We start from the raw sequence: 14,188 nt of genomic DNA on the forward strand, positions 1-14,188 counted from the left end.
CTTTCAAAATAAAACCAAATGAAAACGTTTACTGTTTATTTTCCAAGCTTTTTAAAAAAACAAAAATCCGCTGAAGGTAACAGCAGAACAACAGGAAATTATAAACACTAAAAATAAAAAAAATAAAAAAATAAAAGACAATAACCCAGCCATTGCCAGGGTACACATACCCCCATTAAATTACAAATGAAATGCACATAAACTGTTTGTGCTATTCCTAAATCAATCCTGACATATCTCTTTAAATGCATGAATAAATGTATGAATGCTTTAATGGTGTTCGTCGGAAAGGGAAGATGTGTACCTGTCGTGGAAATCAGTTCAAAACCGACTTCTGATCAGTTCAAGCTTTGGGAGCACAGCTGGCTGGGACACTTGAACTCTGACCTGATGCTGCTGATCTTGCCAGTAAAAAAAACGTAGAGATTTTTCACGGTCATTAGCTTTAGACATTACAGCTTAGGTTGTGTTTATTAACGTTATCCAGGGTCAGGCCTCTTTTATGAACTGGTGAACATGGAGATTGGTGTTTTCCAACTGTACTCTCCTTTTTGATGATCCAGGCCGAAGGACTGATGACTGTGCTATCCAAATTTTAAAAAAAATAACGTAGTCACAGAGATGTGGAAAAATGGGATGTAGAGGAGCTCCCATCAGACAGGCGATCTGAAGCGAAGCAGCTGTGGCTGTGAACCTGTCAGACTATGTGCAGGGTAGGAATACCTGGAACCACGGAGCAGACAGAGGACAAGGGGAGGCTCGGATAATAAACACACAGCAGATGATAAGGGGCGAGGAAACAAGTGGAAACAGGTGGGAACAAATCAGGGATAACAAGACAAGGAAAGTTCAACCAGACACAAGGACAAGAAACAAAAGACCACCAAAGTAAAACAGGAAGTAACAGATGACAGACTCAAACAGGAGCGCTTAGTTTAACACAGAGACGAAAGACAAACAGGAAGGAACAGACTGGGAGCACAGGATGGATTAACCCACGGATCCCGGGAACAGACGCTCCCAACTAAATAACAAAAGAAAGTCACATCCACAAACACAAAAGCCCGAGACACTCCGTCTAATACATTGTAAACACTGCAATAGTTACACCCTTTTGCACACGCTCTACAGTAAAATAGCAAATGACAAAGTTCACAGGCTAGAGTTAAATGTCAACCACATATATTCCACCTCTGTAATATTCTCACCACTGTTATATTCTTTGTCAATAGTCTTAATGTTTATAATTGAGCGATTTGCAGTGTTGGGAAGGTTACTTTTGGATTGCAGATTACAGAATACATGCCCCAAAATGTATTTTGCAACATATTCCGTTACGTTACTCAATGAGAGTAACGTATTCTGAATACCTTGGATTACTTAATATATTATCATGCTTTTTACAACTAAAATGAGTAATAGGGTGGACATTAGGCAAGGCTGCACTTTTTGCAGCGATCTAGTATAGAAAACTTTTCCATGCATAAAAGAGGTCCGCGGCTCCGAACCATAGTAAAGGGACCTCTGGCTAATACGGGCTCATAGCCGAAAACTAGCTTTACTTTGTTGTCTGGGTAAACTTTGCTAGCCAGAGACAGAGGGAGGCGTTGAAAGGCTGCTCCAGCGGAACTTATTGTTTCGGAGGAAAACAGGAACACAGTGTACAATTGAGTCTTAATAGCTTACTTACAACTGGGCTTGTCAGGCACTCTTTTTGGCTGCAGTGGTTATTATTATATTTACATGCTTCCGGCTCACGTTTCTGCTCAGTGACAAGTCGTACTTTTCCACTCTCCTTTTTCTCCCTTCCTCACTCACAGACACATAACAGGTATGGCAGTCCATTCTCCCTGCAGCACGGACTACACTGCCCATGAAGCTACATTATTTAGGGCTATGCCTGTAACACTCTGCTATTGCTTTCATATTAAATCATTTTTAAAAATATTTCTTCAAGTCATTATGAGACATGAAATTGAGACACAGGCATTTGAGCCTCTTAATGCATGTTTTGTTTGGGTTTCCAATGGTGTGGAATTACCAAAAATAGAGAGGGCATAGCCTAACATATGAAACAGGAAAAGACCACCGTGTAATCCCTTTATTTCAACAAAGTAACTGTATTCTAAATACCACCCTATTAAACGGTAACTGTAACGGACTACAGTTACTCATATTTTGTATTTTAAATACGTAACGGCGGTACATGTATTCCGTTACTCCCCAACACTGGCGATTTGTATATATTAGTGCTATTTCTTCAATTTGTAAACTTTGTAATATATTGTATTATTTCATTAGTTTAGTCTGTTACTGTTACTGTCTTGGAGCAATTGTAACCCATATAATTTCCTTAGGGATTATTAAAGTATTCTGATTCTGATGTCACAGACAGACCTGAGTAAAATCCACTCTCTGGGGTCAATAACACTGAATGAAGTAACTTGGCACATCAGAGAATTCACTCAAGAAATCAAACTGAAGTTTAAAGAGTGATGAGTGACATGAGGCGGTCACTTTTCCATTCGTACCTACTCGGATCGACTCAGCACGGTTTTCACGGTTTTCCATTAGGTCATAGTTCCTGGTACCTGGTACTTTTTTAGTATCCTAGCTCCAGGGCCGGATTCCAAGCAAGAATGAGTTCTGAGCAGGTACTAACATGTGGTTGTCAGTCTGCATGTCACCGATTGGCTGGTCAGTGGCATCACTCGATGAGTCATGACAGCATCTCCTCTTTTAAACTCATCAACGAGGAAACAGCTGCATAAAACAAGGCACAGTAGGTATGTTCCCGCCTCCCAGGCCACCTTTGTTGTAGTTAGATGCGTTGGAATGACAACGACCGCTCAAATTTGTGTCAGGATACAGACAGCATTTCTGAGACATGACAAAATTATTTATGACAACATCTACTGTTAAAATGATTATTTAGCCTGTGTGCACAAAAATGGTCGATATGACATTTTTTAATCACAGTAAAGTGGAGGTGGCTGATATTTACACCAGGAAACTGGGTGTAGTGCAGGGGTCACCTCTCAGGGGTGGCAATTCAGCTATTTGACTCATGTTACAGCAGCTCAAGAGTGAATGAACATGGCGCAATAAAAGTGGTTTTAGGAGTACTTTTTTTTTTTTTTAAACTAATGACCTACAAATTCTATTGAGGTGTGTTGCAGCAAGGACACCTGTAAAAGTTTCAGGACACTGGCCCTCGAGGACTGGAGTTCAACACCTGTGGTGTAGTGGGAAGAACAAAAGGAAGAGTGAAGCTGCAGAGTGTGAGGAGCAGTGTCAGAGTGAAACAATTTAAATCGCCACCTTCACGCTTTTTATTCCAGTTTGTGCAGCTCATGCTGGGGCTTCAGTTATGCTGCTGTAGTTTTGGATCATTTGCAGATGATTTTTCAAAGACTCGCAGACTGTTAACATTTAACTTAAAGTTTCTCATTTAGTAGCATGTGTGTGTAAGATGGGTTTTCAATGTAAAGCATTAACTTTTAACATCCCAGCACGACTCAGCCTGCTGTTGTGGCGTTGGTGAAATCATTGGCGCTGGGTATAGAGAGTACGCACCGAAAAATTAGACCTGCATATCTTCTCATTGTAAAAGCTGTGTTAAATTAATTCAAAGCCATTCATAAATATAAAATGTGCTAAACTAATGTTTAATTTCACTTTAAAATAAATGATTAAACAGTTCACAGCCACAGTGGAAATCAAAAGTGAGGCAAACTTTTCTAACTGTGGGAAAACCCATGTTTATTCCACAGCACAGCCTGGTGGAAAAGCTGTGCAGGACACGCCTGCAGACATGAAAAGCTGTCACTGTGAGACTCCTGCAGGTGAGCACGAAGAAGCAGAAGCACTGCAGATCATCAGCTGAACAATGACACTGTGCTCCAATTTATGTCCCTAAAATAACGTTGTGGTGATTTTAGCACCTCAACTACAATAAAGAGGAATTCAAGAACAAATGTGTTGTGTTATTTCCACAGTTCTGCACTCAGCATAGACATTGTGGTTTAGCAGAATTAAACCACAGCTATGGCAGAGCAGCGTGGTAAAAGGCGGTTATACTGACTGAATGATGACACCATCACAGGAAGCTGCACGTCAGTAGCAGTAAAGCAGAGATGCGAGGTACACAGTGTGCTAATGTTTCATAGACACACACAGCATTTATTATTTCTGTAACAGCAGTCACCTTGAGGTGCTTTGTATTACAAAGACCCTACACTGATACAGAAACACTGAGACGACCCCCTGTGAATGAGCAGTCAGCTCTAAATTCACTGCTCTAAATTTTAAGTGAAGATGCAAAGAAATCGTGCTGTAGAAATGGATTCTGAAGTGTCTCCTGAGCAGTCTCTATATTGTTGTCCCACAGTTCACCATACATGTCTTCTTCCACTGTGGATGAACATTTTTGTAAATCAGAACCTTCTGTTATGTAATTCAAAGCTTTGTTTGCATGTGAAAGCGTTCAACCCAAGCACATCTTTGTAAAAAGAAGGCTCATATATCGTGTTTCAGAGTGCAGTGTATGAAACAGTTGATCTCTTTTATGACTCCACTGGTGAACAGATGACTTTGGGATGTCTGTGCACCATCCTGTTCACACTATACTGAAGATCTAGTTTCACATGTTTAATTCAAATCTGGGTGCCTTCTGCTCTTTGTGTGAGACACGAGGAACACAACATCGCAAAGTAATGTGGAAATACAGCTTAGCTTCTTATTGAAAGGAAGAGGATGGTGTGGGAGCTCTCTCTTCTCCTGCTCACGCTGAAGTTCATGTGTAACATCTGCACACTGACCCATCGTCAAGTGACAAAAACATCTGCATCAGACTGTCTTATATGAAAGGAAAATCCTGTAGATGAATGTATATTTGTTTTACTGAGGCAAAAAGCGAAATATAATGAGTGAGGTGTTTTAACATGATCCACATTACAGCTGGCCCCAGGATTTCAGTTACACCATTTAAATCAATCAAGTGAGCAATGCGTCATATTTAATCACGTCCAGAGTCGAGGTCTGGCAGCTGCGATTGGTTGTTCTAGCTCTGACAGTCTCTGAATAACTGAGACTGTTAATATAAAGTATTGAAATAGAATAACTGTCATCTTCAGTGAAGCCACACAGACTGCATCTTCTGTCCTCCTAAATTAAAAAAAAAACTCAGTTCGGCAGCTCTGCAGTGATAAGAAACTGAAGTGTGTCCACTTCCTGATTCTCCAGGAATTCTCTTTTCTACTGATTTATAATACAGTCTTCCAAGTTAGAAGCTTAGATATGAACTGAACTGTCAGTCAGTATGTTCAGTTTTATACCTGTGCTGATTTCTGTCAGGCGTTTTCTAACACACACCTGGATAAACGATTCAGCGGAGGCAACTGAACTGTCCCTGAGCATGAACTCAGTTACAGCCTGATGGCTCATTCTCAGAATCTCCTCTCTTGCATCAATTCAGTTCAGTTCATTTCAGTTGGTGTACAAGTGGAGACGTGTGGGTTTACCGCCCAGTTATTGCCACATGGCTTCAGGAACGTCACTGATATAGAATGTGTCCGTTGAGTCTTTAGTTCCTTGGAAGAAATCCACCATGACATACGAAACCAACTGTGACTGTGATGTTTATGTACCGCCTCCACTCCCTCAGGCACATGAAGGCTGAACATTGACAGAAAAGACATACTGACATATGTTCTTGTAAAAAGCAAAGCCGTGTGAGTTATTCTTGCTTAGACCTCTAAACACTCTGCTTTTCTGGATTTGGAGCTTGGGTAATGCTTACAGATGAGGGTATTCCATCCATAAAGGGCAGTTGAGAGGTCAGAACCACAAACTGACTGGCCCTGTAGTGATTACTGCAGTGGCTGCCTAAAGGTGGGCTGTGGGATTTTGTGAAAAATAGTGTAAGAATACTCATTGGCCACCTCATGAGAAAAATGTATTTGAACTCTCAAAGAACCAGAGACAGGAAATATATCTGTGGGCTCATGTTTAAGCTCATGTGTAAGCTCGTGTTTAAGCTCAAAACATGTTGGAGCCAAGTTTTATCATAAGGGAGTGGCAGAAAAAACCTGTGGGACGAGTGTTTGTTTGACAGTGTATGCTTTCACCAGCTTCCACAGTTTTCATTTTCCAGGTAGCATCATGACCTTTTACTCTTTAAGTGAAAAAATACAGTAGTAGTAGATACTTGTAGCAGTAGAAGATTAGAGTGTTTTCTACCAGCTATTATATATATTAAAAAAAATCATAAGTGCATTAGATTAATGCACTCAGCTTTAACATCTGTTATGCTGGGCACAAGCAGAGAAAATCAAAAAGAATAACAGAGATCTAGTTGTGGCTGCATTATACCGATATCTGCCTCCCACTGCTAAGAATGAGTTTGTCCTGTTTTTGCATATTTACATTTTTCAGATCATCAAATTTGAATATTGGACAAAGATAGTGATGAAAGTTATGTAAACCTACCTGCCCTGTGTGCAAAAGTAACGGCCCCTAAATCTGATAACTGGCTGTTCCACCACCAAGTATTTGTGATGCCTTCAGTGAGTCTTTCATGTCACTGTGGAGGAACTTTAGCCCACTCTTCTTTGCAGAAATGCTTTAATTCAGACACATTAGAGAATTTTCCAGCATGAACGCCTGTTTAAGGTCACATTGAAGCAGTTCAGTCTGATTTAAGTCCAGACTTTGACTCCAAAACATTCATTTAGTCTTTCAGAGTCTTTCAGCCAATCAGAGGTGGACTTGTTGCTGTGTTTTTGATTAACTGTCCTGCTGTATAAGCTCTATCAAAAAGAAAAGTTCAGAGTTTTAAAGGTTTTGAAGGTTCTGTCTATCATTGTACTTTTAAAGCCACACGTCCATTCACAAGCTGATTACAATGACAGCTGTCACTTGTGTCATTCCTTATATGTCGTGCGTCTGTAACTCAGTTTGCATTAGCTCTGTGTTTCAGCCTTTAGGATCATGATGAACTTCAGTCACAGGAAACCTGAATAAAGGAGATCCAGAGGAGATGGACGGGATCAGCAGGGGGAAGAAAAAATGAATGATGTAACAAACATATCAGATTTTCTGAGCTCCGTGCTCCTTTCCTTCACCTCATGACACAGAAAGTGGTCAGGAAAAGACAGAGCAGTCAGGTCAAACACTGCGCCCTGCTGGCGAAACCCTGCAGAGGGCAGATCACTCCGGCTGAGTTCAGCTGTAATGGGAAAAACCTCTCACACTGTGCTGATGAGTCAGGGAACAAAAAGAGGATTTTCTTACAAATGCTTGTGTTTATTGGAAAAGCTCATGTCCACAGGCACAGCGGCACAGCATCATTGGGAGGAAAGCCTCAATCTACTGGCTAAATCAGGCTTTAGTAGAACAGTCGGGGCTGTGTTCATGCAAATATGTTTTCCATGCAGTTTGCATAAGTTTCAAATCTCTTCTACATTCTCTGTGGTTAAATACGAAATAATATTGCACACACGATATTATAAAAGAGTACAGTCACGTGTGCTCGCTGAATTCGTTGTGCTTATTCGTGGGTCATTTCAAAATAAAATCAAGCAGCAGCTCCCATCTGACCCCTCACAATAAGCTGATTCTTTCAGATTATTTACTGATGCCACACATATCTTTACCTTCATACTGGGGAATATTTTACACTCATGATTACTTTCATAAGTGCACATGAACCCGTCAGGGCTGAAAACACATTTAAGCTGCATCTCGATACATGCTCAGTCATCCAGGTAAAGAAATACCAATAAAGTTGATTCTGTTCATCTGGATGCTTTCAGTGGGAGAAACGTTTTGTCCTCATCCTTCTTCAGTGAGAGTTTAGAGACTTCTTCAGTCTCAGCTGACTGCAGGTCTCCAACCTTATAAACAGTACCTCTGCACAATGACTGAAACCAGCCCACTGAATGAACACTGGGCTGTTTCTTCCAGATGGACAGAATCAACCTTTTGGGACATTTAAACTGTGTTTCAGACTGCAGCAGTTCGACTTTGTGAAGATGTTTCAGCTCTTATCCAGAAGACACCAGGTGTTTAACGCCACTCAGTTTAACTCTGCAGACCTCTGAACTCTGTTCCTGATCTCTGAGCAGCTGTGAGCAACAGTGTGACGATCTGTCACAGTTTAAGTGCATCCTGGGTAAATTTCAGGCTCATATCAGCAGGTGGGACAGGGGAGAGCAGGTGAAGGCTCGCTTGTACGGTAGGGTCATGTTGCAGCTGACTGTGAGGGGTTCGGATCGATCTCACGCAGCACGACCCAGCTCTGGATTATTTGTAGAATTATTGCTCCGGTCAGCGTAACGTGAGTCCGGCCACGGCGCTGCCTCCAACATTGCATAAATAATGAGGTGAGTGTAAACAAACAGTGCAGGTCCAAATACCAGAACGTCTGTTTTCAAGCAGCTTAAAGGCTGAAACGTTCATGTCTGAACAAATATTCAAGTATTATTGTGTCACCGCTAACAAAAAGGCCTGTGTGCTTCTCATGCTGTGGTTCACGTTCTCCTCAGGTCACGCTTGTTACAGTCACGAGGACCGCTTCAGAAGCTTCTGGTTCAGCGCCACGACGGTGGGCACGAAGCGGCTCTCCGAGACGAAGTCGCCGGCGATGATGTTCAGCGAGCCGTCCTCCCCGCCGGGCGTCTGCTCTTTGACCCAGCCGAGCAGCGTCGGGTACGTGGACATCACCAGGTCCTTCAGGGACTCAGTTGGGTGGGTGCAGATGTACTTCAGGTCCTCCGTCAGATTAATCCCCGTCACAAAGAAACCTCCTGAAACACACACACACAAACACACGGTGAGATCCAGATGGTGAATGTGTTTAATCCTCACCTGTCTGACATCATGACTCATCAGCAGGTCACCTGGTCTCCTGTTTTGTTGCTTCATGCGTTCAAACTCGTCAATCAGAGCCTCGGCTTTGCATTTGTTGGCCCACCAGTACGGGATGTCCGGCCACAGCTCAGTGTGCCGGCGCTCCGTGCTGTGCTCGTAGGACGCGATCACCTGGTAGCCCGAAGCCCAGAGCTTACGAAGAGTGACCTCAGCCTGAAAGCAACACATCAGAGCCGTGAACGCCTTAATAATCCAGGTAATGCAATCACCACGGCTCCCATAATCCTCGTTAAAGGTTTAAATAAACCCCACCATGCTCTTTAATATGAGTTAAAGGTCAAAGAAGTCCACTTAATGGAAGTACACTTTTTTGATATATGAAGTTTGTGTACGGTCGGTTTTAATGTTTGCACATTTTGTGGGCGGAGCTAAACTGGAGGAGGCATAAATAGATGGATGAACCCTCTCTGCGGTCACATCCAGGTGTTTGATGCCAACACTGGCTGACTGATGCGTGTGCGACTGCCGTGAAATGGGTTCATCCAGTGTGAGCTATTTAACAGGAGCGCCCTGTCAGCATGGAGGGCAGCACCTCTGCTGTAAATCTGTAAAACAGGGTACTTTGGGATTCTGTGCCGGCTTCACCCTTACAGTTAGAAACCTATGAGATGTTTCAGGAAATAGGAAGTGCATCCGTACCTTTTTGGGACAGAGTTTGGAGGCAAACACGGTGCGTATGGTGGTGAGCAGCACCGCGTGGAGCTCCTGGCTCAGGCCGAGGAAGTGGCTGAAGGAGAGGACGACCACCTCTTTGGGATGAGCGTCCAGCCACTCTCGGATCTCCGTCAGCACTGTCTGTCAGAGACACAGTCGAGCTCAACCCTCACACACCAAAATGAACTTCATCCCGCCCACGTGCACAGCTGATTTGACGTGTTATTGCTGCCATTTTGTTCCTAATGATGTAGTCCTGCTGTTTTCTGTTCCTGCTTTAAAACACACACGTGTGGGATTGCTCATGTCAAACATAGTCAAAGTTTCTAAAAATGAGCTCAGTGTGTGTGCAGTAATCCCTGAACACTCAGATTAACATAGGGATACTCTTACTCTGTGTGTGTGTGTGTGTGTGCTCACTTCCAAAGACGGTCTGTCTCTTACGGAAGTTATCACAGAATATCACAGAATATCAACCAAAGACGCAGAACAAACCTGAAAGGTATAAACTGGTTTTCATGTCATTGAGTGAACACGTATTAAAGGAAAACGCGACTCAGCACTTTCTCTCAAGCTTGTGATTCACATGTTCACTGCAAACTTCATGCTACTTGCGGTGTCATCTGTGACTGTCGTTAACAAGCTCCTCCCACCACCTTTCTCAGGATCATCCTCACTCCAGACTGAGGGGGACTGACGGTAATTTTAGATTTCTGAATAATCGCACTGACAGCTTCACTTTCTCTCCTGTCGCTCCGTCACCCTGGTGCAGGTCTGCAGTCCTGCCCCTGACGTCCGGTGACAGCTCTTTGGTCTTGCAGTCTGTGGACAGCGGTGCTTTATTCGCACTCCGAGCTGAGATCAGGAGTATCTGACTGGGTGATTGTGCTACGTGGGCCACACAGCCATTCTGTGGCCGTCTGTAGGGGATCAAATACTTATTTCAAACTGAGTTTCTGGATTTTTGGTTGATATTCTGTTGCTCTCTATTGAAACATAACTTTCTCTGTAAGCCGTGAAGAAGAAAGCTAAAAGCCAGACTGGATAACCATGAAGCCCACAGAATTCCAAATCTAAAGCTGTCATGGATTTAGCATCTGTTTGCATATGTGTGACCGGGCTGTGAGTCACCTCCACAGTGAGCGTGGTGTAGACGCCATGGTAGAAGTACAGGTGTGTGGAGCTGTCGTTGGGCCTGTGTGCGATCCTCAGGTCGCAGTACCTCACCCCACAGTCCAGCTGATGCTTTATACAACACTCCTGAAACATGGAGGACACACAACTCATCACAGCAGGTCCGGCTTTATACACAAGAAGGACTAACACAGGTACAGTTACAGTCTGTTATCACATTGTGCTCTTCCTCCCCACTGTCACCGTGAGCCGCTGGTAGAGGATCATGGGATGGCTGGGTTTCTCCCTGATACTGTACAGTGTAATCCGCCCGAGGCGGCAGCTGTTTCAGAACAGTGCTGTAAAAGTATTACCTGGGTTTTTGCCCACTTGTACACAAATGGGCGAATGAGGGGCTTCATGAATTTGTCGAGCTTCTGCAGCATGTCAGGCTGCATGAGGTCGATGGGAGACCTGTCGTCCGTATCCAGGCAGTAGGTTATTGCATTATGGCTGCCTGAAAGGGACAAAGATAATCCTGAATGTTCCACTTGGCCCTGACAGACTTCCTGCACATATGAAGCTGTGGATCTGGAGCTTCTCCAACCCCCAAACTGAGCCCAAAACCTTTAAAGTCACACAATAAATACTGTTTTTGGCATGTGTGTGTGTAAAAAGGTGCTTCATCAATGTCTTCATTTATTAATCAACCATTTTTAGCAGCTTAAACGACCGAGTCAGCACATGTATGATCCTTGTTAAAGCCGCTGTTCCTGTTTCTCTGACAGATATTTCAAATGTTCAATAAAACCAGGAAAATGTAACTGAGAAAATTAATTTTCATTTTACTGCTCGTGACAAATCCGAGCTCATGTGGAATTTGGCGGAAGCGACGTGCCCTAAAAGTTGGGACGGAGCAACAAAAGCGTGTAAAAGTCAGCGGTGCTAAAGAGAAGATCAAAAGTGAGCTGGCAGCAGGTCGGTCACGTGATCAGGTAGAAAAAGATCATCTCAGAGAGGCGGAGCTTCTCAGAAGTTCACAACCTGTTTCAGAATCGCAGTCCTCGCTGTGAACATCTCATCATCTACACAACATGACATCATCAGCACACTCGGAGGATCTGGGGGAATCTCTGTGCGCAGGCTGATGACTGTAACCTTCAGCAGAAACACTGCTCTGTGATAAATCTGTGCACGGCTCAGGAACACTTCCAGAAACCAGTGTCTTCAAGCAGCTCGGCGTGCCGTCCACACATGCAGCTACAGCTCCGTCACTCCGACACGAAGCCACGTGTGACTATGATGGAGAAACGGCACTGCCTCCTCTTTAAAATGGACCAAGACAAAGAGGAAACTGATCTCATGTCGTGTCTTAGTCTTGAAAAGATCCACTGCTCCATCCAGAACCAAAAGGGTACATTTGATCAAATCTGGGGTCTTTTTCTGACAAACCTCTCTAACCTTCAATTTAAGGATGTTCCTGCTGACTAACTGATTTGCTTATTCCATAGAGGTCCGATGTGTGTCTGTGTTAATGGGAATGTGAAGCTCAGTGGTGTTGCAGCTAACTTCTGCGTGGTTTGTAAGAAAAGGGTTTGTTAGTATCAATCGCCCCTCCTGGGTTGTCTTTTTCTGTTTATGTTTGTTTGTTTGTTTTCTTTTTTCTTTACCTATGTGCTAACATAAAACGTTCTGTTTTGTATTCAATGTAACCTGTTTTTGTGTTTCCCTTTTCTTTTCTTTTTTTTTCGTAAACTGTATCCACAATCACTCACTGATTCAAAACAGTTTTTTCTGTTCTACAGTGAAGAAAATGCGCCTTTCTTTATGTTTTACTCAGCGTCTGACTTTGTTGGAGCTTTTCTGGGTTTGTACTTGTGGGTCAAGAAATAAAGCCACTCACTAAGACGACAATAAGACATGCTGCATAACAAAGAGAAATGCAAACACACAAATCTGCATTTGGCTTTTCTTGGTCTCCTTGCAGCACATTTCCTTTATCGCTCCAATCTTTCCTTTCTTACTGAGTCTGCTGTTTGATCTCAGATTTCTGTCATTGGTTATTTTAATTACCACTTTCCTGAGATAAGATAAGAGACACATAATAAAATTGTAGTTCAATAGGAAACAGTTCAATCAGGCAGAAAACATGAAGAGCCTGATAAATGAATGAACAGGTGAATCTCTGACTGTGAGAGCAGCAGGTGAACTGTGTGTGTGTGAAATGTGGACACAATGCGTTCATCATGTCCTCACAGTCAGAGAATCATCAATAAACCAGAGACAATAAGACAGAACAAACTGATTCAGGTCCCGTCACACCATCAGCACCATCTGCCCCCAACACCAGGCCTACCTGGGATGGCCAGGTGGAACAGCGGGATGTCCCACAGCGCGCATGGCAGGCGAGACATCCAACTCTCCATGGGCAGCTCCATCAGGCTGGGCTCACTCAGCCCGGACATCACCGCTGCTGACACACACACACACACACACACACACACACACACACACACACACACACACACACAGGTTCACTGATTACATTGTGTTATTAATGTTTAATAAAGTGAAAGTGAGCAGGTGCGTGCAGTGCGCTGTTTCACAGCAGTAAACTTGCGCGTGCCTGTGTGTTTATGTGTGTGTGCTGCAGTCAGCCCTCCTCACCTGATCGTCCCTCTGTGTCTCAGATCCGCTTACGCGAGCAGAGCCCGCTGACAAAGGCCACGAGCCGCCGGTCTGAGAGCGCGTGCACGAGTCATGACCGGAGCGGCACATTAAGCATGTGTGACGGACACGCGGAGGAAGCTGGGATCCTCCGCAGCAGATCTCTGTCTGTTACCGGTGAGCCGTGACCCGCCGCGCGCTTCCGGTCGCCGCTGCGAGAGCGCGGCTCCGCTCTTAAAGAGACCGCAGGACCTCGAGGCTGCTGCAGCCCCGCGCGCACACGCGGCTCACCTCCAAAATGCACGTGAAGGTAAAACATCTGGAGAGACGTCACGACGTTTGATCAGCTGATGAAACGCCTGTACATAAAAGATGGACATTCTCTCCCATTTCCAGCAGGGGGCGACTCGTCTGGTCTTCCTGTGTTTATTGTGGGACTGTACAGGTGCCGGACATTCCAGTGAGCACACTGAGGCTGTGTCCCAATTAAGAGACCGCACGCTTGAAGTACGCGCAGTACGCAAGAAGTGAGGAAGTGAGAGGCTTGTGAAATGGGACGGTTCAGCCTTCATCACGCTGCTCAGTTTGCCTAGCAACCATGATACTAACCGCGAGAAACGTTTCATACAGCATTGTGTGACAGAAATGAAGGAGAAAAAAATGTTTTTTTGGTCAATCATTTTTGTCATGACATCACTTTGATTAGTTGAGTATCTGAGGCTGAGACCACAGGACTGTAAAACATGATAGTTGGGCTTCATTTCTGTACTGAACAGTCATTTAAGATTAGTTAGTAAATAACAATTAGCTAATGTTGTTCATG

At 43.8% G+C, this 14,188-nt stretch overlaps 1 protein-coding gene across 1 annotated transcript; it reads right to left on the reverse strand.

Annotated features, from left to right (window-relative positions):
• Positions 1-7,284: 7,284 nt before the first annotated feature.
• plcxd1 (phosphatidylinositol-specific phospholipase C, X domain containing 1) lies at positions 7,285-13,567 on the reverse strand. The gene is made up of 7 exons (XM_040040530.1): positions 13,366-13,567; positions 13,055-13,171; positions 11,073-11,215; positions 10,717-10,845; positions 9,571-9,726; positions 8,901-9,084; positions 7,285-8,807 (listed from the first exon to the last, which is right to left on the reverse strand). The coding sequence occupies exons 2-7, from the start codon at positions 13,161-13,163 to the stop codon at positions 8,563-8,565; spliced, it is 966 nt and encodes a 321-aa protein (XP_039896464.1). The 5' UTR covers positions 13,164-13,171; positions 13,366-13,567; the 3' UTR covers positions 7,285-8,562.
• Positions 13,568-14,188: the final 621 nt, after the last annotated feature.

This window comes from Simochromis diagramma, unplaced genomic scaffold, assembly GCF_900408965.1.
Source record: "Simochromis diagramma unplaced genomic scaffold, fSimDia1.1 OVJJ01000026.1, whole genome shotgun sequence".
NCBI lineage: Eukaryota > Metazoa > Chordata > Actinopteri > Cichliformes > Cichlidae > Simochromis > Simochromis diagramma.